We start from the raw sequence: 26,238 nt of genomic DNA on the forward strand, positions 1-26,238 counted from the left end.
GAGAGGAGAGACAGAGCGAGAGAGAGTGGAGAGGAGAGACAGAGCGAGAGAGAGTGGAGAGGAGAGACAGAGCGAGAGAGAGCCCAATTTTACCATCGTGCTGCGCCCATTTTCAGGTGCAAAAACTTGGTAAAGTCGGGCATGATGTGAGTAGTGTGATCCATGCCCACTTTCGCGCCCACTCCTCCCTTACCAAGGCCTAAAATCGGTGCAGTGGCTATTTGCATGCATTTAAATGAATGGGCTGCACCCCCAACTTTACTGGCATTTTCCCCTTTCCCACCATGTTCACCTGTGCAGAATCGGCGCAAAACAAACATGTTCCACAGAAGTCCAATTCAGGCGCTCCAGTTAGCGAGGAGGTAGGCACCGAGTGTCTGACAGTTGACTGCTTGAGATTGTTTGGAGGGCCGGGAAAGGTGGGTCCACTGTCACTCTGCCTGAGATCAGTGGGAGGGAAGGGGGAAGGGGCCGGCCATCGGTCTGGATGGCGGGAGAAATGGGGAGAAGGGGGTCAGTAATGTTGTGGGGGTGGGGCAATGCCTGGGAGCTGCACTCTCCCGTTTTTTTTGTCTGCATGTGTGCAGTTAAGCCCCGCCCACAGGCTTGTGCTGCGCGATTCAGACTCACTGATATTCTTGCACACAGAATGTGTATGGGGGCGTCAGAGAACAGGTCTAAAAGTCGGATCTGAATCCAGTTTCAGGTCCGCCCAGCACTTCGATTCAAAATGGTAAAATTGGCCGCAGAGAGAGTGGAGAGGAGAGAGGGAGTCAAAGTTTGGAGAGGAGAGATAAAGAGAGAGAGAGGGAAGACAAGGTTATCGCACCATACTGAGTAATCAGGTGTCGACGATCAGTCACACGGAATGCAGTCACTGAATAAAGTTACTCATTGAAACTTCGTACCTGTTTCTTTAAAGGAAGACGCTCCTCCAGGTGTTTAGGAAACTATGTTTTAATACTTATATTGTGAAAGATTCAATCAGCTGATATGGTCAGAACGTGACAGCAAATCTGGGCAAAGATTCGGCTCAGGGTCCTTGCCCCTCCCAGCTACAGAGCCCCCAAACCCCCCCGCCAGCACCCTCCCTATTCCAGCCCTGGTGAGCCAGCGAGTAAAAAGTCTGACACCACCAGGTTTTGTCAGACTTTTTACTGTGTTTACGCCAGTCCAACACCGGCATACCCACATCGAGCCAGCGAGTAGCAGAGGCTTGTGATGCCTGCCTTGGTGGATTGACCGTCCCACAGCTGCTGCTGGGGAGATAATGTAAAGATCCAACAAGGAACAGTGACCCCCATCTTACCCTAGAGAGAGAGGGAGAGAGAACTGCAGCATCGGAGGCACTAAGAATATTCTCTGTAAAGTTAAATTCTCTCTCCAAGCCCCTCACATTCCCTTTGGTCTTAAAAAAAATCTTATGAAGTGTAAGAAATTTACTAGAAAAAAAACAGCCAGGCTCATGGTGCAATTATCCAGGTTAACGGTGTGATATCGAAACACTTCATAGAATCCCTACAGTGCAGAAGGCCATTCGGCCCATCAAGTCTGCACTGACTCTCCAACAGAGCATCTTACCCAGGCCCTATCCCCTGGCACCGTAACCCCGCGCAGTTACCCTGCTAATCCCCCTAACTAGCACATTTTTCGGGCTGTGGGAGGAAACTGGAGCACCCGGGGGGAACCCCCATGCAGACACGGGGAGAATGTGCAAACTCCATACAGACAGTGACCGAAGCCGGCAGCAGTGCTAACTGCTGTGCCAGTCATCAGACCAAGAGGATTGCACATTCTTTCCACCCAGTATCCACCAGCGGGGGCTCCCGGCATTTGCAGGAACCGCCGAGGGACTCTCTCCTCCCAGCTCCAGGGTGTAGACGCTACAAAGAGTTGATGAAACTGTCGAAGCTCTGAGTGACAGGGAAGTAAAGTTTCTTCCTCAGGGTGTAACGAGGCTGTGGCATTTGTGTCTTGTCTTGCTTGTCCTTCTTCCCGCTGACATCCCTGTTGACGATAGTCAGAATGCTGAGCAAGTCCTCGCTGGAAAGGAATAACCAGGCATTAGTGACACTCACTCTGATCACTCCTCACTCACAGTGAGTGCAACAGAGCCAGACCGTGCTGGGAGAGCCATCGCTTCCTGTGTCCCTGCTACACATCCCACCCTTCCCCTGTCTTCTACACTCTCCCCAAATATCCAACTCTCTCTCTCCCAGCTCTCTCTCTCTGTCTCTGCAAACGCTGTTCCTTCGTCAGGTGAGTGGATAGCAGGTTAGCTACAAAGACTCATATTCTAATCAGTATTCTGTAAACTGTGTGTGCCTTTATATGCCCTGTTTCTGATCAGAACTTTCCACTCACCCGACGAAGAAACACCATCTGAAAGCTAGTGGCATTTACTATCAAATAAACCTGTTGGACTTTAACCTGGTGTTGTGAGACTTCTTACTCTCTCTGTCTCTCTTTCTCTCCCTCTCTCTGCCTCTCTCACTCTCTCTCTCTTCCCGCCACTGAAAAAACTAATCCTTGAACACGCTCCCTCTTTCCATTCAGATTCCAGTCCCGAATCTCCAATCTCCTGTTCCTCTCCAAATTCCTTCAGCATGTCGCTTCCCAAATCCCTTCCCACTTATCCCAGGATTCCATGTCTGAATCCCTCCAATCAAGTTTCTGCCCGAGTCGCAGATCAAAACCGCTCATAGCAAAGTGACAGAGGACAGTGTGAGCGAGTCACCAAGAGACGCTCTCCCTCCGCGTCCTCCGTCCTTTAACATGATGACCACCCTGTCTGCCTCCAGCCCCCTCCCCATCCGCCTCTCCCAGACCCCTCCCCATCCGCCTCCAGCCTCCTCCCCATCCTCCTCCAGCCCCCTCAACCTCCTCCCGCCTCTCCCAGACTCCTCCCCATCCGCCCTCAGCCCCCTCGCCATGCTCCTCCAGCCCCCTCCCCATCCACCTCTCCCAGATCCCTCCCCATTCGCCTCCAGCCTCCCCCAGCCCCCTCCCCCTCCCCATCCTCCTTCAACCCCCTCGCCAATCTTCTCCAGACCCCTCCCCATCTGCTTCCAGCCTCCCCCAGCCCCCTCCCCATCCTCCTTCAGCCCCCTCACCATCCGCCTCCAGCCTCCCCCACCCCCTCCTCCCTCAGCCCCTTCACCATGCTCCTCCAGACCCCTCCCCATCTGCTTCCAGCCTCCCCCAGCCCCCTCCCCCTCCTCCCTCAGCCCCCTCGCTATGCTCCTCCAGACCCCTCCACCTCCCCCAGCCCCCTCACCATGCTCCTCCAGACTCCTCCCCATCCGCCTCCAGACCCCTCCGCCTCCCCATCCTCCCTCAGCCCCCTCGCCATGTTCCTCCTCACAGTTGTTGGAGGGGAAACTGCTCTCCCCCTGGTTCCAGTTTTTATCTAACCGTAGCCAGAGAGTCCCCCAAGGATCTAGCCTTGGCCCCTTCTTGTTTAAGTTTATTTGTTAGTGTCACAAGCAAGGCTTACATTAACACTGCAATGAAGTTATTGTGAAATTCTCCTAGTTGCCACACTCCGGCGCCAGCTGAGGGAGAATTTAGCATGGCCAATGCACCCTAACCAGCACGTCTTTCAGACTGTGGGAGGAAACCGGAGCACCCGGAGGAAACCCACACAGACACGGGGAGAACATGCAGGCTCCGCACAGACAGTGACTCAAGCCAGGAATGGAACGCAGGTCCCTGGCGCTGTGAGGCAGCAGTGCTAACCACTGTGCCACCCCTGCGGAGCCCCCACCCCACCCCACCGTGTCGTGCCAGCGACATGCTCCCTCTGAACAACATCATCTAAGATGCCAGTTTCCACATATGCACTGGCCACACTCAGCTCCCTCTCTCTCTCTCTCCACTCCCCCATTCTGGCTAATTTATCATTCTGCTGGATGAACAGAAATTTCCACCAATCAAATCCCAAAGCCATTATTTTAGATCCTCGAACCCCCGACTCCCCCCCCCTCTCCCGGAGTCTAAACCACAATCTCAGCGCCACCTTCCACCCCGAGGCCTCTTGCCCGCCTCAAGGCCGTTCGGTTCGCTTGCCTCCCTAACTTTGCCAAACCGCGTCCGTCTCAGCTCATCGACTGCTGAAACCCTCACCCAGGCCTCCGTTACCTCCGGACTCGGGACTATTCCGCCCCGGCCCTCTCCCACACTCCACCCTGTAAACCTGTGATCACCCACATCTCTGCTGCCTGTGTCTGCTGGCTTCTCCTCTCAGCGCACCCCGTTCCCCCCACCCCCCCGTGACCTCTGACCCACACTGGCTCCCGCTCAACAGCTGGATTTTAAAATTCACACCTTAGATTTCAAATCCCTCCAGGCCCTCACCTTCCCTATCTCCGTAATCCCCTCCAGCCCGTGTTCCTCTCATTCCGGAACCTTCTACGTTCCCCATTTTGATCGCTCCGCCATTGGCAGCCGCACCTTCAGCGGCTCGGGGAGTTCTGGAATTCCCTTCCTGAATCTCTCCACCTCGCATTCTTCCTTTCAAACACTCCGCAAAAACTCTCCCTTTGCCCAAGCCTTGGGTCCAACATCTCCTTATCAGGCTCAGCGACAGACATTGCTGTGTAATGTCTCTGTAGAACATTCTAGCACATTTCAGTGCTGTAAAGGTTTTATCTCAAAGCAAGTTGCTGTTCTATCCGCGCTGTCTCAATCTTTCTTTCTCTCCTCCCAGTCTGTCCCACTCTCTCTCCGTAAGAAGTCTCATAGCACCAGGTTACAGTCCAACAGGTTTATCTGGTAGTAAACACCACTAATTTTTGGGGCTGTGCCCCTTCGTCAGGTGAGTGGGGAGTTCTGATCACAAACAGGGGATGTAAAGACACACTCAGTTTACAGAATACTGATTGGAATGCGAGTCTTCACACTAATCAAGTCTTAAAGGTGCAGACAATGTGAGTGGAGATAATATTAAGCATAGGTTAAAGAGATATGTGTTGTTTCCAAACAGGGCAGTGAGATTTTACAAGCCCAGGTAAGTCACGGGGGTTACAGATAGTGGGACATGAACCCAAGATCCCAGTTGAGGCCGTCCTCACGTGTGTGGAACTTGGCTATCAGTCTTTGCTCAGCGACTCTGCGCTGTCGTGTGTCATGAAGGCTGCCCTGGAGAATGCTTACCCGAAGGTCAGAGGCTAAATGCCCGTGACCACTGAAGTGTTCGCTAACAGGAAGAGAACAGTCTTGCCTGGTGATTGTCGAGCGATGTTCATTCATCCGTTGTCATAGCGTCTGCATGGCCATCCCCTACGGACAAGCCCTCCGTATAAACAGGATCTGCTCAGATGAGGAGGATCACAACAGACACCTCCAGATGCTGAAAGATGCCCTCACAAGAACAGGGTATGGTGCTTGACTCATTGATCAACTGTTCCGAGGCGCCACAGTGAAATACCGCACCGACCTCCTCAGAAGGCAAACACGGTACACGGTGGACAGAGTACCCTTCGTTGTCCAGTACTTCCCTGGAGTGGAGAAGCTACAACATCTTCTCTGGAGTCTTCAACATATCATCGATGAAGACGAAAACTCACCAGGGCCATCCCCACACCCCCACTTATTGCCTTCAAATAACCGCACAATCTCAAACAGACCATTGTTCGCAGCAAACTACCCAGCCTTCAGGAGAACGGTGACCACAACACCACACAACCCTGCCACAACAACCTCTGCAAGACATGCCGGATCATCGACATAGATGACATCATCTCACGTGAGAACACCATCCACCAGGTACATGGCACATACTCTTGCAACTCGGCCAATGTTGTCCACCTGATACACTGCAAGGAAGGATGTCCCGTAGCATGGTACATTGGGGAGACCATGCAGACGCTATGACAACGGATGAAAGAACATCGCTCGACAATCACCAGGCAAGACTGTTCCCTTCCTGTTGGGGAACACTTCAGTGGTCACGGGCATTCAGCCTCTGATCTTCAGGTAAGTGTTCTCCAAGGCGGCCTTCATGACACACGACAGCGCAGAGTCGCTGAGCAGAGACTGATAGCCAAGTTCTGCACACGTGAGGACGGCCTCAACCGGGATCTTGGGTTCATGTCCCACTATCTGTAACCCCCGTGACTCACCTGGGTTTGCAAAATCTCACTTACTGTACTGTCTAGAGACAATACACATCTCTTTAACCTGTGCTTAATGCTATCTCCACTCACACTGTCTGTGCCTTTAAGACTTGATTAGCTGTAAAGACTCACATTCTAATCAGTATTCTGTAAACTGAGTGTGTGTCTTATATGCCCTGTTTGTGATCAGAACTCCCCACTCACCTGACGAAGGGCAGTGCGTTTGTTACCAAATAAACCTGTCGGACTGTAGCCTGGTGTTGTGAGACTTCTTACTGTGTTTACCCCAGTCCAATGCCCACATCTCCACATCATGACCACTCTCTCTCTTCCCAGTCTGTCCCGCTCTCTCTCTTCCCAGTCTGTCCCGCTCTCTCTCTTCCCAGTCTGTCCCGCTCTCTCTCTTCCCAGTCTGTCCCGCTCTCTCTCTTCCCAGTCTGTCCCGCTCTCTCTCTTCCCAGTCTGTCCCGCTCTCTCTCTTCCCAGTCTGTCCCGCTCTCTCTCTTCCCAGTCTGTCCCGCTCTCTCTCTTCCCAGTCTGTCCCGCTCTCTCTCTTCCCAGTCTGTCCCGCTCTCTCTCTTCCCAGTCTGTCCCACTCTCTCTCTCTCCTCCCGTCTCTCCCGTTCTCACACTGCTGTCCCCGTCTCTCCCACTCTCTCTCCTCTCCCAGTCTCTCTCTCTCTCTCCTCCCCGCGTCTCTCCCACTCTCTCTCCTCCTCGTGTCCCCCCCCACCCCCCGATCTCTCTCTCTCTCTTTCCTATTTCTGTGCCTTTTTTTTTGCCTCTGGCTGAGGGACGGTGTTAGTACCTGCCGCAGTATTTTTCCAGGTTCTCGCACAGGGATTGGATGTACCAGGCCCCCTCCTGGATGTGCCGATAGGAGACGTATCCCTCCACTGTCGCCATGCCCAGGAGGAAATCCGCTTCATCTGGGATCGTGGCACTGCTGCAGACGGCATCCTCCTCCAATCCTGATCCTGACTCCATCCCGGCACTGGGGGGCTGGATCCCGGCGCTGGGGGGCTGGATCCTGGCGCTGGGTGACTGGATGCCGGTGCTGGGTGACTGGGTGCCGGTGCTGGGTGACTGGGTGCCGGCACTGGGGGGCTGGATCCCGGCGCTGGGTGACTGGGTGCCGGCGCTGAGGGGCTGGATCCCAGTGCTGGGGGGCTGGATCTCGATCTCCACGCAGTCCTGTTTCTTCCTGCCCTGACAGGCCTGAATGAAGAAAAGTTTGGGCTTCTCCCTGAGGCTGGGGCACTTCGTGCCCGAGAAGAAGGAGGTGATTTCAGCAATGGCGACCTGCTTGCCATCGGTGCCACACATCACGCCCTTCTCGCCGTGTGTCAGGATGCAGCAGACAAAGCAATCGCGGGCCGTGTGGTCCATTTGCTGGAAGCATAGCATCGTGTCCTGCATCTCCTCCGCTGTGAGGTTTTTATACAGAGTCACCTCGAAGCCAAGCCACCTGAAAACTGTATCAAGACGGTCTGCAGAGGGAGAAATTCCATCGTGTTGTGAAGTTAGTGCGCAGAAAGTTATTTTAAAAATAGTAAAAATGCTAAGAGTTGTAAAAATTGTCTGTTTAAAAGGCAAGCAAGTTTGATTTTTCTGTCCTTAGAGTTTAAAAAAAGGTACTTTTTTTGTACTGATGTATACGGTGTACACAGAGTGAAACAACATATTGCTAGCCTAGGCATTAATTGCTACCAGGACAACAATCAGTTTACATCAGGCATTTGAATAGTAGCAGCCTTTCGGATTTGAATTTGATGTTTTGATAACCTCTAAACCAAGCCTATTTTTCCAATTTTGGTATGCCATCGGGGGTATAAAACACAGCTCCCAGCTCCAAACTGCCAGAAGACCACCTGCCAAGTAACAGCTTAGTTCGGGTCAGAGGCAGAGAGCAGCTCTCTAACAGTGTAACAGCCACAGTAATGTCTTAAAAGTAAACCTCATCCCAATCGTAAAGGTACCAACACAACAGAAGATAGAAGAAATCTGCAAAGAAGGCAGAGGATTCCGGGAGATGGCATTTTGAGAGTGACTAAAAATTCTATTTTTTTTTGTTACTAAGTGGGAATTGTGTTTGTCTAAAGCATTCCAACAGAATTGTGTTTGATTGATTTGTTAATAGTCTGGTTAACCTGTTTGTTATTAGTTAGATAATTAAAGTGTAACTTGTTGATTTTACAGAGTGTGTTGGGGAGTTATTTTGATTGAACGACTGAAAAGGGTCTGAAGTGGAGATAATCCCCCTTCTCACAGTCACTTTAACAGATTATAAAGGAATGTACTCCTCTTTGAGGAACGGTTGAGTGTCAGTTCTTAGAGAGGGATTGGCCTCCCCTTTTCTAACAGTGACATAGGATCCAGCCTCCACTTCCTACAGTCCAGGGAGCGGACAGCAATCACAACCTTTACCTGCATCCACTTGCGTCCCTCTCCGTTCTCCCATCGTCTTGAACTTGCAATTGTTAATGATCACACAGGAACCTCTTGGGATACTCTCCATTCTGTAACTGCCCAGACTCTGTGAGCGTGACATACAACAGGGCACATTACCCACTGCATCCAGTCCCCGTTACCCGCCGCGCCCAGTCCCCGTTACTGTCCTTCACAGAGCATCAGGCGCACACCGAGACTCTCCTGATTTTGGATTGTTTAATCCCATCACCCAACCACAATCTTCCTGTTTTTACATTTTCAATCCCCCAGCCTCAGCAGCTTTTGGGACGGGGGGGGGAGGGGGGGAAAAGGGGGCAAGAGTTCCAGCACAGTGGTTGACACTGCTGCCTCACAGCGCCAGGGAACCAGGTTCGATTCCTGGCCTCAGGTCAGCATCTGTGGAGGAGTCTGCACATTCTCCTCGTGTCTGCGTGGGTTTTCCCCGGGTGCTCCAGTTTCCTCCCACAGTCCGAAAGACATGCTGGTTAGGGTGCATTGGCCGTGCTAAATTCTCCCTCAGTGTACCCGAACAGGAGCCGGAGTGTGGCAACTAGGGGATTTTCATAGTAACTTCATTGCAGTGTTAATGTTAGCCTATTTATGACAACAATAAATAAACTTTATTTCCAGATATCTGAGGGATATATCTGGAAGAGCACTTGAAACATTCAAGGGTATGGGAGAAATGCAGGAAAATGGGATAAGCGCAACATTAGTGGTAAAGTTTAAAGTTTATTTACTGTTTGGGTACAGTAAGGGAGAATTTAGCACTGCCAACGCACCTAACACGCACCTCTTTTGGACTGTGGAAGGAAATGGGAGCACCCGGAGGAAACCCACGCCGACATGGGGAGAACATGCAGACTCCGCACAGGCAGTGACCCAAGGCCGGAATTGAACCCTGGTCCCTGGCACTGTGAGGCAGCAATGATAACCACTCTGCCACCATGGTAATTATTGCCAGTACAGACTCAATGGGCTGAAGAGCCTTTTGTATGTTATAATGCCTCTATGACCTGAACAGTCTAGCTCACATTTTAAGGTTCTGCCCCCCCTTGTTCTGGACACCACCCCCACGCCCCCACATACACCCCACTACCCCCCCCCCCCACCCCCCCCACAACAGGGTCTGTCAAACCAATCAAATCCCTGAAGCATCCTAAAGGCCTCTTCAATTTGACACACTCAGAAGGGTACAATCCCAAGTTTGCGCAACCCGACGTCACCCTTCCAACCCCGGTAACAGTCTGGTCAGTCAGCCCAGCAAGCCCTCCACTTGCTGAGGCACTTCAAATGCCAACGCAGCCTGCGTTATGGACCAGGTGGTGGGGAAATGGATTTAGGATAGACGGGTACTTCAGGGGCCAGCACAGGCTCAATGGGCCAAAGGGCCTCTCTCAGCGCTGGAAGTGCTCCGTGGCCAGAATCCCTCTGCATTTTTTAAACTGTCGGAACCCAATGAAAATGCTGGGAAGAACACGAAAGAGGAAAGGGTAAACTACCTGCCCAGAGCTCATCTCGATGCTCGGACTGTGTAAACCATTGCCGTCCTGTTCCTTCAGACCTGTGTAAAGATAAACGGAGAGACTAGCAACCGACTCAAGAACAGCTTCTTCTATCAGAGTTTTGAATGGACCTACCTCGCACTAAGTTGATTTTTAGCGATGACTGTAACACTACATTCTGCACTCTCTCCTTTCCTTCTCCACACTTTGTCTGTATAGCGCGCAAGAAACAATACTTTTCACTGTATACTAATTCATGTGACAATAATAAATCAAATCAAAATCAGGAAATGCAAGTAAATTCCAGACACCCACCAGTCTCTGCATAAAAATCCCTCTTCCCCATGTCCCCTGTGCACCTACTGTTGCTTAACTTGGATCGATGTCCCCTGGTTCTTCACCAAGGGAAACAGTTTCATCCTGTCCACTCTCTCTCTTCTCCTCGTTATTGTGTACACCTCTCTCAAGTAACCCCTCAGCCTTGTTTGTTCCAAGGAAAATAGAATTAGAGGATCCCTACAGTGCAGAACAAAGCCATTCGGCCCATCGAGTCTATATGAACCACAATCCCACCAGGCCCTATCCCTACAGCCACATGCAGCACGGTGGCACAGTGGTTAGCACTGCTGCCTCACAGTTTCAAAGTCCTGGGTTCGATTCCTGGCCTCAGGTCACTGTCTGTGCGGAGTTTGCACATTCTCCCCGTGTCTGCATGGGCTTCCGCCGGGTGCTCCGGTTTCCTCCCACAATCCAAAGCTGTGCGGGTTAGGTTGATTGGCCGTGTTAAATTGCCCCTTAGTGTCCAGGAATGTGTAGGTTAGAGGGATTAGTGAGGTAAATGTGTGGGGTTGGGGGGATAGGCCTGGGGTGGGATTGTGTTTGGTGGAGACTCGATGGGCCAAATGGCCTCCTTTTGCACTATTGGGTTTCTATGATTTACCCTAGCTAGTCCCTCTGACACTAAGGGTCAATTCAGCATGGCCAATCCACCTAACCCACATGCCTTCAGGCTGTGGGAGGAAACTGGAGCACCCAGAGGAAACCCACACAGACACGGGGAGAATGTGACCCAAGGCCGGAAATTGAACCCTGGTCCCTGGCACTGTGAGGCCGCAGTGCTAACCACTGTGCTACCGACATAACCCCAACCTCTCCAATCTCCCCTCATCACTACACTGTTCTAGCCCTGTCAACATTCCTGTAAACAAGGGGTTTTGTTCTCCTTGTCCTAGGCTTCACCCAACAGCAGAGAAACGTTTCTATCTAACCCTATCCATTAATTTCCAAATCCTAAAATCTAAATCAAATCACTCCCTAATCTCCCACATTCTCGATGAGGATAAAAACTCAGTTTACATCGGTTCATCTCATCATCTGTCCCTTAGAGCTCGTAGGGACAATAACACCAGAAGATATAGGAGCAGAATTAGGCCACTCGGCCCATCGAGTCTGCTCCACCATTCAATCATGGCTGATATGATTCTCATCTCCGTAACCCTCAATCCTCTTATTGATCAAGAACCTATCTACCTGTGTCTTAAAGACACTCAATGACCCGGCCTCCTCTGTGGCAATGAGTTCCACAGATTCACCACCCTCTGGCTCAGGAAATTCCTCCTCATCTCAATTTTAAAGGAGCGTCCCTTCACTCTGAGGTTGTGCCCTCTGGTTCTAGTCTCTCCCACTAGTGGAAACGTCCTCTCCGCATCCACTCTATCCTGGCCTCTCAGTATTCTGTAAGTTTCAATTAGATCCCTCCTCATCCTTCTGGACTCCTTCGAGTGCAGACACACGGTGTCATTCTATTCACACCTTCCGCACAGTGAGACCTTAGAGGGCACACTGCTCTGAATGTTCAGTCTGAAAGATGTTCTAGTTAGGTGTTTTGACCCAAACAGGTGCCAGAGTGTGGCGACTAGGGGAATTTCACAGTAACTTCATTGCAGTGTTAATGTAAGCCTTACTTCATAGAAACATACAGTGCAGAAAGAGGCCCTTCGGCCCATCGAGTCTGCACCAGCCATAATCCCACCCAGGCCCTACCCCCATATCCCTACATATTATACCCACTAATCCCTCTAACCCACACATCCCTGGACACTAAGGGGCAATTTCTTAGCATGGCCAATCAACCTAACCCGCACATCTTTGGACTGTGGGAGGAAACCGGAGCACCCGGAGGAAACCCAAGCAGACATGGAGAGAAAGTGCAAACTCCACACAGACAGTGACCCGAGCCAGGAATCGAACCCAGGATCCTGGAGCTGTGAAGCAGCAGTGCTAACCACTGTGCTGTCGTGCCACCACTTGTGACAAATAAATAAACAGACTTCAGAAAATGGGCATTAAGTTCATTCCTTTCCAATATTTCTCCTACTCTCGCCTCTGCCTTTCTCTCTCCTTCCCTCTCCCTCGAACCTTTCTCCCTCTTTTCCTGTCTCCAACACTCCCTAAGGTGGCACGGTGGCACAGTGGTTAGCGCTGCTGCCTCACAGTGCCAGGGACCCAGGTTCGATTCCCAGACTTGAGTCACTGTCTGTGTGGAGTCTCCACATTTTCCCCGTGTCTGCGTGGGTTTCCTCCGGGTGCTCCAGTTTCCCCTCTCAGTCTGAAAGATGTGCAGGTTGGGTGCATTAGCCGTGCTAAATTCTCCCTCCGTGTACCCGAACAGGCGCTGGAGTCTGGCAACTTCATTGCAGTGTTAATGTAAACCTACTTGTGACTAATGAATAAGCTTTAAAAACCTTTCACTCACTCCTTCTCCTCTGTTTCTCACTGCTTTCCTCATTCATCCAATCTCGTTTTTGCCGTCTGCCTCTGGTTTATCCTCCGTCACCCCCACCATCTCTCTCTGTCTCTTTCTCTCTCCTCTCTTCATCACCCTACTCTCTCTCTACGGGTGGAGATGGTTACCTTGCCTCTTGTCTTTTGTCACCCAGCTGACATTGCCATGCTGTACAGGGAGGTGCTGGTCTGGTGAGACTGAAATTTGAACATTCAGCAGAGGGCAGAATTGAGGCAGCCGGAAGAATGAAAAGGAAGCATTTTATCCAGACGGTGAGAGATTGTAGGGCTCTGAGATACAGAGGGATCTGATGTCCTAGTGCATGAATTGCAAAAGGATAGCGTGCAGGTACAGCAAGTAATCAGGAAAGCTGATAAAATGTTATTGTTTATTGTGAGGGGAATTGAATACAAGAGCAGGGAGATTTTGCTTCAGTTATACAGAGCATTATAAAGACCACATCTGGAATACTGTGTACAATATTTATTTAAGGAAGGATATAAATGTGTTGGACGTAGTTCAGAGAAGGTTTACTACATTCCTATATGGAATGACAGGGTTGTTTTATGAGGAAAGGTTGGAAAGAATAGACTTGCATCTGCTGGAGTTTAGAATTAGAATCCTACAGTGCAGAGGGAGGCCATTCAACCCATCTGTACAATCCCACCCAAGCCCTATCCTTGTAACCCCATGTATTTCCCCTGTCAATCCCCCCAACACTAAAGTGCAATTTTGTAATGCAAATCCACTCAACCTGCACATCTTTGCACTGTGGGAGGAAACCAGAGCGCACCCAGAGGAAACCCACGCAGACACGAGGAGAATGTGCAAACTCCACACAGACAGTGACCTGAGCCGAGAATCGAACCCAGGTCCCTGGCGCTTTGAGACAGCAGCGCTAACCACTGTGCCACCCTAATGCCCTTTAGGGAAGGAAATCTGCTGTCCTTGTTCAGTCTGGCCTACATATGACTCCTGAGCCACAGCAATGTGGTTGATTCTCAACTGCCCTCTGATCGGCGAGCGAGACACTCAGATCAAGGGCTGTTTAGGGATGGGGAATAGATGTTAGAAGAGTAAAAGGTGACTTGATTAAAACATACAAGATCCTGAGGGGTATTAACAGGGCGGAAGAGGGGGCTGGGATGTTTCTTCTTGTGGGGGAATCTACAGCTAGGGGTCTCTCATTAAAGACGGAGATGAGAGGAGAAAAATTCTCTGAGGGCCGTGAAATTTTGGAATCGAGAAGGTGATTGAGCCAGAGTCTTTGCTTAAGTTTATTTATTAGTGTCACAAGTAGGCTTACATTAATACTGCAATGAAGTTACTGTGAAAATCCCCTAGTTGCCACACTCCGGCGCCTGTTCGGGTACACTGAGGGAGAATTTAGCACGGCCAATGCACATAACCAGCACATCTTCCAGACTGTGGGAGGAAACCGGAGCACCCAGAGGAAACCCACACAGACACGGGGAGAATGTGCAGGCTCCACACAGAGAGTGACCCGAGCCGGGAATCGAACCTGGTTCCCTGGTGCTGTGAGGCACCCAATATAATTAGGGCAGACTCTTAATAAATAAGGAGGTGAACAGTTATTGGAGGGGGCGAGAATGTGGAAATGAGCCATGATCTTACTGAAAGGCGGAGCAGATTTGAGAGGGCCAAATGGCCCAATTCAGTTTTTTTAATTCATTCGCAGGATGTGGGTGTTGCTGGCTGGGTCTTTCACCCAACCCTAATTGCCCCTTCAACTCAGTGTCCTGCTCAGCCAGTTCAGAGGGCAGTTGAGAGTCAACCACAGTGCTGTGCCTCTGGAGTCACCTGTAGGCCAGACCAGGTAAGGACGGCAGATTTCCTTCCCTAAAAGGGCCTTAGTGAACCAGATGGCTTTTTTTCCAACGTTGACAATGTCTACATCTTAATTCCAGATATTTTTTATTGAATTCAAATTCCACCATCTGCCGTGGCGGGATTTGAACCCAGGTCCCCAGAACATCAGCCGAGGATTAATAGTCTAGCGATAATACCACTCGGCCGTTGCCTCTCCAGTGTTTTGCTGAATGTAACTAGATATTTCAGATTGATATGATCCAGTGAGAAAGTAGATAAAAGCAACCGTGTGAATGCTGGTTGTTATTATTGTTATAAAGCGGGGCCGGATCCCTCCCCCTCTGAGAACTAACACCAAAACCCCCAAAGAGGAGTACCTGACCCTATAATCTGTAAAAAGTGTGTTTGAAATGGTGTAACCTGCTCTTTAGCACCTCCTGGTGGTTAAATACAAAATAAACCCCTGACACACTCTCTAAAATCAACACCTAACAATTTATTTATCTATGAATCTAGAATCCCTACAGTACAGAAAGAGGCCGTTCGGCCCATCGAACATGCACCAACCACAATCCCACTCAGGCCCTACTCCCATATCCCTACACATTTACCCACTAATCCCGCTAACCTACGCATCTCAGGACACTAAGGGGCAATTTTAGCATGGCCAATCAACCTAATCCGCTCATGTTTGGGCTGTGGGAAGAAACCGGAACACCGGGAGGAACCCCATGCAGACATGAGGAGAATGTGCAAACTCCACGTAGACAGTGACCCAAGCCGGGAATCGAACCCAGGTCCCTGGAGCTGTGAAGCAGCAGTGCTAACAACTATGTTGCTGTGCTGCCCATCTACCAGTGAACAAATTAACTAAACTATTAATAAACTGAATAAACCCCTTCTATTAACTATTCGCCAATAAAACAAGGCTCCAATAGTACACTGTTCCAATAAATACAAATCCCACTCATTAACAAAATGTAGAATTAAGTCACTCCCTAAATTACAACCAGGTTTTGTGTCTTCCAGAATATTCTGGGCCTTCTCTGTTGATTCTTCTCTCTGGAACTTCCTTCTTCTTTGCTATCTAGCTGCTGCTCTTTCTAAGACATAGATAAAGCTGCAAGAACCAGCGATTTTCTCTCTCTCTCTAAAAGCTGTTAGCTCTGGCAGGTGGCAGTTGCTCTTCCCTCTTTGTCCCACTGCCCCCCTTCTTTTATACCCATATCAATATTTCCCACAACAGGATAGGTTGTCAAAACCATCAGATTTAAATTTAATAGGTTCTTGGTATTGAAGTGCCTGGTTCAAATTGATTGGCTAAGGCCTGATGTCTTGGTAACCCTGCTGCTTGGTCTTTCGATACAAATATTTCAGTCTGTGTACTTGTATTTTTTTAACCCTCTAAGCACAGTAAAAGCTCCACCTTTTAAAGGTACTGCGCAATGCTCCCCCCCCCTCCCTAGCATTTAACAATTACCAATCCATAATTTCTGTATCCAACAATACACGTACCACAAATCCGAGAGAATTCCACCGATAAGGGATCGTGCGACTTGAGGGCTCTGGGCTGCTCCTGTGTTGGAGAGAAGGCGATAACGTCTGGAGGGATCGGATAATCATCAAACCATAAATAACAACCGCCCCCTGACACACCCACTCAGCGCGCAAGCAAAAGGGCAAAGGTCAGTGTAACACCTCGGGAGCACTGGGTCCTTTCCTGTCTCCCAGTTGATCCAAGGGCTCCCGTCACCTATCGGTGAGACTCGATGGGGATCGGGGTCACCACCACTGTATCCTCCCCCCGTCAACACCCTGGGTCAGACACTGCGCCACAAGCCTCCTATACACCAGGATTGGTGACTGAGACGGGGTTGTCTGGGTGGGGCTATCCCAGGACACCCCCCACCCCCCGTGAAGGGGAGGGCCATTATATTAGTGACAGGGTTATCCTACTTCTCGTGCAGCGTGTGTGTAAGAAGTCTGTCAAACTCACCCCCCAATCCCACCTTACCTTCCTCTCCAGCCCTTCCCTACCTAACACGTCCCCCACCCGAACACGCCCCTTCCAAAAGTGTCTCAGACAGCACAGATGGAGGCCATTGCACCCATCCAGTCCTTGCTAGCTGTCTGCAGAGCCGTACAGTCCCAGCACCGCACCCCCTCCCCCCTACCCTGTATCTGTGAGAGTTTATTGCCCTCGAGTGTCCATCCGATTTCCTTTTGAAAATCAGGCATCTTGGCTTCCAGCTCCTCGTGGGCAGTGAGTTGCAGCTCTTTAGCTCTCGCTGGGTAGAAACATTCTTCATCTCACCACCCCAGTCAAAACCTTAGCTCTGTATCCGGCCCACTGTTCCCCACATCACCCCCCCCCCCGCAGCTTTGTCCACCTTCTCCAATCCTGTCAGACTCTTGTTCGCCTCGATCAAATCTCCCCTCAATCCCCTTTGCTCCAAGGGGGACGATGCCCAGATTCTCTAATCCCAACCTCAGAGCTAAAAGCCCTCATCCCTGGTGAATCCCCGCCCCCTCGCCAGGATTCTCACATCCTCCTGGAAGTGCCCACAGCTGGACACAGGGCTCTAGCTGGGGCCCAACCACGGCTTCCCAGAAGGTTCTCTTTCAACTCAAGTCCAATCCGCGTCACGTTGCGTAGACGAACGCCAGTCAGACTTACAGCAGGTTGTGATCCTCGAGAAACTAAGATCCCTGAAGGAAGAATGGTCCGAGGAGCTCGAGTCGGGTGGATAACAGATTCCTCATCCGGCCTTCCTCCTGAAACGGCAAGAGAGGAAATCAGTAACACAGCACTCCCGCTTTACACCCACACTGCGCCGGGCACGCGTCTCGCGCGCACAGCTCGCCGCGCCGGGCACGCGTCTCGCGCGCACAGCTCGCCGCGCCGGGCACGCGTCTCGCGCGCACAGCTCGCCACACCGGGCACGCGTCTCGCGCGCACAGCTCGCCACACCAGGCACGCGTCTCGCGCGCACAGCTCGCCACACCAGGCACGCGTCTCGCGCGCACAGCTCGCCACACCGGGCACGCGTCTCGCGCGCACAGCTCGCCACACCGGGCACGCGTCTCGCGCGCACAGCTCGCCACACCGGGCACGCGTCTCGCGCGCACAGCTCGCCGCACCGGGCACGCGTCTCGCGCGCACAGCTCGCCGCACCGGGCACGCGTCTCGCGCGCACAGCTCGCCGCACCGGGCACGCGTCTCGCGCGCACAGCTCGCCACACCGGGCACGCGTCTCGCGCGCACAGCTCGCCGCGCCGGGCACGCGTCTCACGTACTGGGAAGAGAGGGGAGGAGAGGAGGAGTTGCTGAATGTGCTGTTACCAGGTCTTCACCCTCTGCTTGCCCATTCTGTACGGAGGGTTGGACTGATACCCAGAGTTAACCCATCACCCACTGCCCGTTGCCCTGCCCACAGGCTACCAGCCACTGACCCAATCCACTGCCCTGCTCACTGCCAGGCTGAGACTAACTGTAACTGAGACTAACTCTCCCACCTCGGAGAATCCCGTTTCCAGGAATAAGGGCTGGGTCTGGATGAATGGCTGATCTCTAGATCACGGAGCAGGAAGTGAATCAGTGTGCTGTGTCTGCGGGGACTCTCTCTCACTGACTACTCTACCTGGTCCCCCAGGGGCACACGGTGCCACCATCGAAGACGTGTAACGGTCAAACATCTTGGCTAAAGGCTCCCCAAGTTCCTTACAGATCCTCTTCAGCAGTTCCAAGTTAGTTTCTTCCAGTAATCCCTCCTTCTCCATTTCAACAAAGACATCCAGCATTGTCTAAGAGAGAGAGAGGCGACCGAGTGAGACACTGAACTGTTAGTGAAGAGATCACCCAGTAAAGACAGCTCATCATTTCCCCATCGCTACTCATTACATTAACACTGCAATGAAGCTACTGTGAAAATCCCCTAGTCGCCACACTCTGGTGCCTACTTGGTTAGCCTGAGGGGCAATTTAGGACGGCCAATGCACTCTAACCAGCACATCTTTGGACTGTGGGAGGAAACCAGAGCGCCCGGAGGAAACCCACGCAGACACGGGGAGAATGTGCAGACTCCATATAGACAGTGACCCAAGCTGGGAATTGACCCCGGGTCCCTGGAGCTGTGAAGCAGCAGTGCTAACCACTGTACCACCCCAAAATAATTAGGGCAGATTTTTAACAAATAAGGAGGTGAAAGGTTATTGGAGGTGGCGAGAATGCGGAGATGAGCCATGATCTTATTGAAAGGCAAAGTTACTGTGCCACCCATACTGTGATGTGGAGATGCTGCCGTTGGACTGGGGTAAACACAGTAAGAAGTCTCACAACATCAGGTTAAAGTCCAACAGATTTGTTAGGTAGTAAAAGCCACTAGCTTTCGGAGCACTGCTCCTTCGTCAGAAAGTGGCTTTTGCAACCAAACAAACCTGTTGGACTTTAACCTGGTGTTGTGAGACTTCTTACTGTGTTTACCCATATTGTTCCAGTAAGGCTTTAATGTACAGAAGGGGAATTGGAGAGATAGGAAAATGCGAGGCTTCAGTTTTACAGGCAGCTCGGTGGCACAGAAACGGAGAAGTTTAAAGAGGGAACTCCTTAAGGACCCGAATAGTTCAGAGCAGAGACAACAACACTGGAGCTAAGAGGAGGAGTGAGGGGGGAACAGCCAGTCTTTGCAGAGTTGGGTAGAAGTGGTTACCCAGAGAGGGATGGAGATTTGGGGGAGGATTTGAACAAGGGAACGAGTATTTTCACCTGGACACCTGGAGGGACAGGAATGAACCAACAGATATGCACTGCCTCCATTTTACCATCAGCGCTGTACGATTTCCATTCTCTCATCCCCTGCTGTGCCGTGAAGACCCCCTCCACCCCTCCACCACCCTCCCCTTCCCCCTCCACCACCCTCCCCTTCCCCCTCCACCACCCCCCCCTTCCCCCTCCACCACCCCCCCCTTCCCCCTCCACCACCCCCCCCCTTCCCCCTCCACCACCCCCCCTTCCCCCTCCACCACCCCCCCCCTTCCCCCTCCACCACCACCCCCCCCTTCCCCCTCCACCACCCCCCCCCTTCCCCCTCCACCACCCCCCCCTTCCCCTCCACCACCACCCCCCCCTTCCCCCTCCACCACACCCCCCCCTTCCCCCTCCACCACACCCCCCCTTCCCCCTCCACCACCCCCCCCTTCCCCCTCCACCACCCCCCCCCTTCCCCCTCCACCACCCCCCCCCCTTCCCCCTCCACCACCCCCCCCCTTCCCCCTCCACCACCCCCCCTTCCCCCTCCACCACCCCCCCCTTCCCCCTCCACCACCCCCCCCCCTTCCCCCTCCACCACCCCCCCCCCCCTTCCCCCTCCACCACCCCCCCTCAATTAAACTAAAAATAACCTTTGTCTTTCGCTCTGGGATGGGCATCTCCAAGACCCAGAGAATCTCGGGCCTCCCGCGTGCGCGCAGGTCTGGAAACAGCCACACGTGTGGTTTGGATTTCCTACGTTGATCAGGCCCATGCGTGTGACTGACGGGACTTGGAGCTGAAAGAAAGGTTCCCGAGCACCCGCTCAAAAAGCAAAAACTCAAAGGGTGCAAAAGGAGAAGCGAAAGGCAGGCAGAGGTTTCAAAAAAAAAACTGAAGAGGACAGAGAGAACTTAAAAACAAAGTTCCCAGTATGGGAAGAAGACAGAAAATAGGTTTGCCTGTAAGATTTTTTATAGTATAGAGGGGCACCATGACACAAAAGTCACAGAGGTTTACAGCATGGAAGCAGGCCCTTTGGCCCAACTTGTCCACGCCGCACTTTTTTTTAAACCGCTAAGCTAGTCCCAATTGCCCACGTTTGGCCCATATCCCTCTATACCCATTGTACCCATGTAACTATCTAAATGCTTTTTAAAAGACAAAATTGTAGCTGCCTCTACTACTACCTCTGGCAGTTCGTTCCAGACACTCACCACCCTCTGTGTGAAAAAAATGCCCCTCTGGACCCTTTTGTATCTCTCCCCTCTCACCTTAAACCTGTGCCCTCTGGTTTTAGGCTCCCCTACCTTTGGGAAAAGATGTTGACTATAGGGCCTGGGTGGGATTGTGGTCGGTGCAGACTCGATGGGCCGAATGACCTCCTCCTGCACTGTAGGAATTCTAGGATTCGAACTCAATCACGTCAGATCAGGGCTAAAAGATGAAAGGAAGATTTTGGGAATGTAAATAGGGATGATTGCGAGGACACGGAACACAAACATTGTCCCATTAGAGTGAATCCATCCAGCTTTTAAAAGGGAGGTGAGTAAATATGACTGCCTAAAAAGATGAATAGATGGGGAGTGAAATGAGACTAAGAGGATGCTTTTTTCACACAGAAGGCAGAGAAATGATGGGCTGAATGGCTTCCTGCTGTGCTGGCAGATTCAGTGCTGTAATACAGGTGCGTTCAACCAATACCAGCACATCCACTATACTCACCGTCACGCTCTCGAGCTTGTATTTGGACAGGTTGTTGTGTAAGAAATGTTTCACGGTCTCCAAGTCCTTCATGGTGATTTCCTCCGACACGTCAAATAAAAGCTGCCTGCAATTAGAAGCAGCTTCTGAATCTCAGTGACAGGTAGCAGTGAGGGACAGACTTCCTCGAGTGGGAGTCCTCCCCAAACCTTCACACAATGATTAGAAATCAGCAGAAAACTGCTCAACATTCCAAAGGTATAAGGTGAAAATATACTGTTTAAAACTGTTCAGAGAGGGCTGCATTCTCCAAGAACAGGTACAACACCAGGTTAGACATAGAGTAAAGCTCCCTCTACACTGTCCCCTATCAAACACTCCCAGGACAGGTACAGCACGGGGTTAGATACAGAATAAAGCTTCCTTTAAACTGTCCCTATTAAAAACTCAGGAAACGTACAGCATGGGGTTAGATATAGAGTAAAGCTCCCTCTGCACTATCCCCTATCAAACACTCCCAGGACAGGTACAGCATGGAGTTAGATACAGAGTAAAACTTCCTATACACTGTCCCCCATCAAACACTCCCAGGACAGTTACAGGCATTTTTATCAACTGTAACATATTGTTTTAAACAAAGTATTTAGCCCATTTATAAAATCAACAGTGGTCTTTCTCCCCAACATCCCTCCCTTAATCACAGAACAATTGTAAGTTTCAGTATTGTGTGGGGTTACAGATTTGTAAATGTTTCAGGGAAATTCCAGTACACCGTGGGCAGCATGGTGGCACAGTGGTTAGCTCTGCTGTCTCACAGCACCAGGGACCTAGGTTCAATTCCCGGCTCAGGTCACTGTCTGTGTGGGGTCTGCATATTCTCCCTGTGTCTGCATGGGTTTCCTCCGGGTGCTCCGGTTCCCTCCCACAGTCCAAAGATGTGCGGGTTAGGTGGATTGGCCATGCTAAATTGTCCCTTGGTGTCAGGGGGACTAGCAGGGTAGATACATGGGGTTATAGGGCCTGGGTAGGGATTGTGGTTGGTGCAGGCTCAATGGGCCGAATGGCCTCTTTCTGCAGGGTGGGGATCCTATGAAATCTGATGGTTAGCTGGAGCTGTAACTGTGAAGCAACAGGAACTGGTCGCCCACTCAGACTTTTTGGTGTTTTTCACAGGATGTGAGCCTCACTGGCAAGACCCAGAATTTATCACCCATCTCTCATTTCCCTTGGTGGTGAGCTGCCTCCTTGAATCGCTGCAGTCTATGTTCAGTGGGTTGACCACAATGCCGTTAGCGGGGGGACTTCCAGGGTTTTGACCCAGTGACAGTGAAGGAACAGCCGATAGATTTCCAAGTCAGGATGGCGAGTGACTTGGAGTGGCGTGGGTGGTGGTGCTCCCACGTATCTGTTGCCCTTCACCTTCTAGATAGTCATGGGCTTGGAAGGTGCTGCCTAAGGAGCAACTCAGAGTGAATTGCTACAGTGCATCTTGTAGATAGTACACACTGCTGCTACTGAGCGTTGGTGGTGGAGGGAGGGAGTGAGTGTTTGTGGATGGGGTGCCAATCAAGCAGGGCTGCTTTGTCCTGGTTGGTGTTGAGCTTCTTGAATATTGTTGGAGCTGCCCCCATCCAGGCAAGTGGGGAGTATTCCAGCACACTCCTGACTTGTAGATGGTGGACAGGCATCAGGTGGAGATGCCGGCATTGGACTCGGGTGGGCACAGTAAGAAGTCTCACAATAGTGGGTTAAAGTCCAACAAATTTACCTGGAATCACGAGCTTTTGGAGCGCTACTCCTTCATCGGGAGACTGGAGGTTAGTTCACAAACACCGCTTATATAGGCAAAGACACAATTGCAAGATAATCCATTCTTCACACTCCAATCTGTAATCGTCTCTGTCTATACATGCCGTGTGAACTAACACCCACTCTACTCACCTGATGAAGGAGCAGCACTCTGAAAGCTCGTGATGGGGCGGCACGGTAGCACAGTGGTTAGCACTGCTGCTTCACAGCTCCAGGGACCTGGGTTCGATTCCCGGCTCGGGTCGCTGTGTGTGCAGAATTTGCACATTCTCCTCGTGTCTGCGTGGGTTTCCTCCCACAGTCCAAAGGTGTGCGGGTTAGATTGATTGGCCGTGCTAAAATTGCCCCTTAGTGTTCTGACATGCTTAGGTTAGAGGGATGAGTGGGTTAAATATGCAGGGATACGGGGGTAAGGCCTGGGTGGGATTGTAGTCGGTGCAGACTCGATGGGCCGAAGGGCCTCTTTCAGCACTGTAGGGGTTCTATGATAAACCTGTTGGGCTTTAACCCCTGGTGTTGTGAGACTTCTTATGGTGGACAGGCTTAGGGGAGGCAGGAGGTGAGTTACTCACTGCAGGATTCCCACTCTTTAAGGTGCCCAAGTCCATCCCTCATTACACAGCTCCTGAGAAGGCCAGAAAGGACAATTGCTGGTGAGTAAGTTGTGACTGACCTGTACGAGGAGACTCTGGCCTTATCCGGATCTCTCAGCAGCTCACTGACCTCCCGCCTGTCGTATTTCATTCCCTTCAGGAGTTTGAACTGTTTGGTCCGATACAGGAGCTCAGCCACGATGAACGTGTCCGTCACCTCCAGGAGGCCCTTCTCCTGCAGAGCGCTGAACAGTTTGAGCCCAGAATCGGCCTGGTTCAGCCGGTTACTGTGCAACAAATCTCGGCAGAGAAACTTCATGGCCCTCAGCTCCTCCGAGCCCAGGTTCTCACTGATGTGGTGGAGCTGAGAACTAAGCTGGAAAGTTGCATCATCCATCGTGGCTTCGAATGCCTACAGAGAGAGAGAGAGAGAGAGCAGGGCCATCAGAACCCTCAGCGCAGACCAACAAACCCCCCCCAACACAGAGAGACCCTTCCCCATCCAGACTCTGTCCTGACTGATCTCGCCTCTCACCCAGGGATCACTGGACAGTGATCAGAATCAGGATCCCCAGGCTGATTTCCCCTCTCTCCAACCCAGGGATCACTGGATAGTGAGTAGGAGCAGGAAGCCTGACTGATTCCCACCCCCTCCCCCTCAAGCTGGATATTGATCAGGAGGAGGAACCCTGGCTGATTTCCCTTCTCTGTAACCCAGGGATCAGTGGACAGTGATCAGAAACAGGAACTCTGGCTGATTTCCCCTCTCTGTAACCCAGGGATCACTGGACAATGAACCCTGGATGATTTCCCCTCTCTCTAACACAGGGATCACTGGATAGTGATCAGGAGGAGGAACCCTGGATGATTTCCCCTCTCTCTAACCCAGGGATCACTGGACAGCGAACAGGAGCCCTGGCTGATTTCCCCTCTCTGTAACCAGGGATCACCGGATAGTGATCAGGAACAGGAACAGGAACCCTGGCTGATTTCCCCTCTCTCTCTAACCCAGGGATCACTGGACAATGAACCCTGGCTGATTTCCCCTCTCTCTAACCCAGGGATCACTGGACAGTGATCAGGAACAGGAACCCTGGCTGATTTCCCCTCTCTGTAACCCAGGAATCACTGGACAGTGATCAGGAGGGGGAACCCTGGCTGATTTCCCCTCTCTCTCTAACCCAGGGATCACTGGACAATGAACCCTGGCTGATTTCCCCTCTCTGTAACCCAGGGATCACTGGACAGTGAACAGGAACCCTGGCTGATTTCCCCTCTCTGTAACCCAGGGATCACTGGACAGTGAACAGGAACCCTGGCTGATTTCCCCTCTCTGTAACCCAGGGATCGCTGGATAGTGATCAGGAGCAGGAACCCCGGTTGATTTCCCCTCTCTGTAACCCAGGGATCGCTGGATAGTGACCAGGAGGAGGAACCCTGGCTGATTTCCCCTCTCTCTCTAACCCAAGGATCACTGGATAGTGATCAGGAGCAGGAACCCTGGCTGATTTCCCCTCTCTGTAACCCAGGGATCACTATCCAGTGATCAGAAACAGGAACCCTGGGCTGACTTCCCCTCTCTGTAACCCAGGAATCACTGGACAGTGATCAGGAACAGGAACCCTGGCTGATTTCCCCTCTCTGTAACCCAGGAATCACTGGACAGTGATCAGGAGGGGGAACCCTGGCTGATTTCCCCTCTCTCTCTAACCCAGGGATCACTGGACAATGAACCCTGGCTGATTTCCCCTCTCTGTAACCCAGGGATCACTGGACAGTGAACAGGAACCCTGGCTGATTTCCCCTCTCTCTCTAACCCAGGGATCACTGGACAATGAACCCTGGCTGATTTCCCCTCTCTCTAACCCAGGGATCACTGGACAGTGAACAGGAACAGGAACCCTGGTTGATTTCCCCTCTCTGTAACCCAGGGATCACTGGATAGTGACCAGGAGGAGGAACCCTGACTGATTTCCCCTCTCTGTAACCCAGGGAATCACTGGATAGTGATCAGGAGGAGGAACCCTGGCTGATTTCCCCACTCTCTAACCCAAGGATCACTGGACAATGAACCCTGACTGATTTCCCCTCTCTCTAACCCAGGAATCACTGGATAGTGATCAGGAACAGGAACCCTGGTTGATTTCCCCTCTCTGTAACCCAGGAATCACTGGATAGTGACCAGGAGGGGGAAGCCTGGCTGATTTGCCCGGTTGGTTACAGTGTATTCGGGTTGTGGTGTATTCTCCCCTTGAGGATACAGTGTAACCTTGGGGAATATGTCAGCGGGAAGCTCTGGGAGTGGGGACAGTCCGGCCCAGGGACCGAGCCCGGCTCCCAGTCCCGAGCGGCACTAACCTGGGAGCGGGCCCGGCGGTGACGGAGAACCCGGCGGCAGCGGACAATCCTCCCGCCGGCAGCGGCGGATCAGCGGCTGCGGGGGGCGGATGCGGAAATGTTTCTCGTTCGGGGCTGAGTCACTGCAACAGCGGCAGGTTCCGGGAAGTAGCCCAGTCATTCCGGTAAGCCCAGTGTAAATCTCCCCAAAACAATCAAATATCTCAAACATCAGAGTAAATATTCCCCCAAAACCCAGCATAAATATTCCCCCAAAACCCAGAGTAAATATTTCCCCCAAAACCCAGCGTAAATATTCCCCCAAAACCCAGAGTAAATATTCCCCCAAAACCCAGAGTAA

At 51.7% G+C, this 26,238-nt stretch overlaps 1 protein-coding gene across 1 annotated transcript; it reads right to left on the minus strand.

Annotated features, from left to right (window-relative positions):
* Nucleotides 1-1,200: 1,200 nt before the first annotated feature.
* LOC145349959 (caspase-8-like) lies at nucleotides 1,201-25,998 on the minus strand. Its single transcript, XM_080198692.1, has 10 exons — nucleotides 25,899-25,998; nucleotides 23,621-23,952; nucleotides 21,160-21,265; nucleotides 18,329-18,491; nucleotides 17,365-17,462; nucleotides 16,203-16,263; nucleotides 10,070-10,131; nucleotides 8,544-8,652; nucleotides 6,925-7,606; nucleotides 1,201-2,043 (listed from the first exon to the last, which is right to left on the minus strand). The coding sequence occupies exons 2-10, from the start codon at nucleotides 23,935-23,937 to the stop codon at nucleotides 1,884-1,886; spliced, it is 1,758 nt and encodes a 585-aa protein (XP_080054818.1). The 5' UTR covers nucleotides 23,938-23,952; nucleotides 25,899-25,998; the 3' UTR covers nucleotides 1,201-1,883.
* Between the last annotated feature and the right edge of the window lie 240 nt (nucleotides 25,999-26,238).

This window comes from Carcharhinus amblyrhynchos, chromosome 11 (assembly GCF_965287045.1).
Source record: "Carcharhinus amblyrhynchos chromosome 11, sCarAmb.v2.hapA, whole genome shotgun sequence".
NCBI classification, from domain to species: domain Eukaryota; kingdom Metazoa; phylum Chordata; class Chondrichthyes; order Carcharhiniformes; family Carcharhinidae; genus Carcharhinus; species Carcharhinus amblyrhynchos.

What these genes read in the sequence shown, in the direction of transcription:
- LOC145349959 (XM_080198692.1), bottom strand. Translation starts at nt 23,937, where the DNA reads ATGGATGATGCAACTTTCCAGCTTAGTTCTCAGCTCCACCACATCAGT. An exon ending in GTGTGCCCCTGGGGGACCAG is followed by an intron (nt 17,463 to 18,328) that starts GTAGAGTAGTCA and finishes TTGCCGTTTCAG; the next exon opens with GAGGAAGGCCGGATGAGGAA. An exon ending in AGGGACGCAAGTGGATGCAG is followed by an intron (nt 7,607 to 8,543) that starts GTAAAGGTTGTG and finishes CTCCCTCTGCAG; the next exon opens with ACCGTCTTGATACAGTTTTC.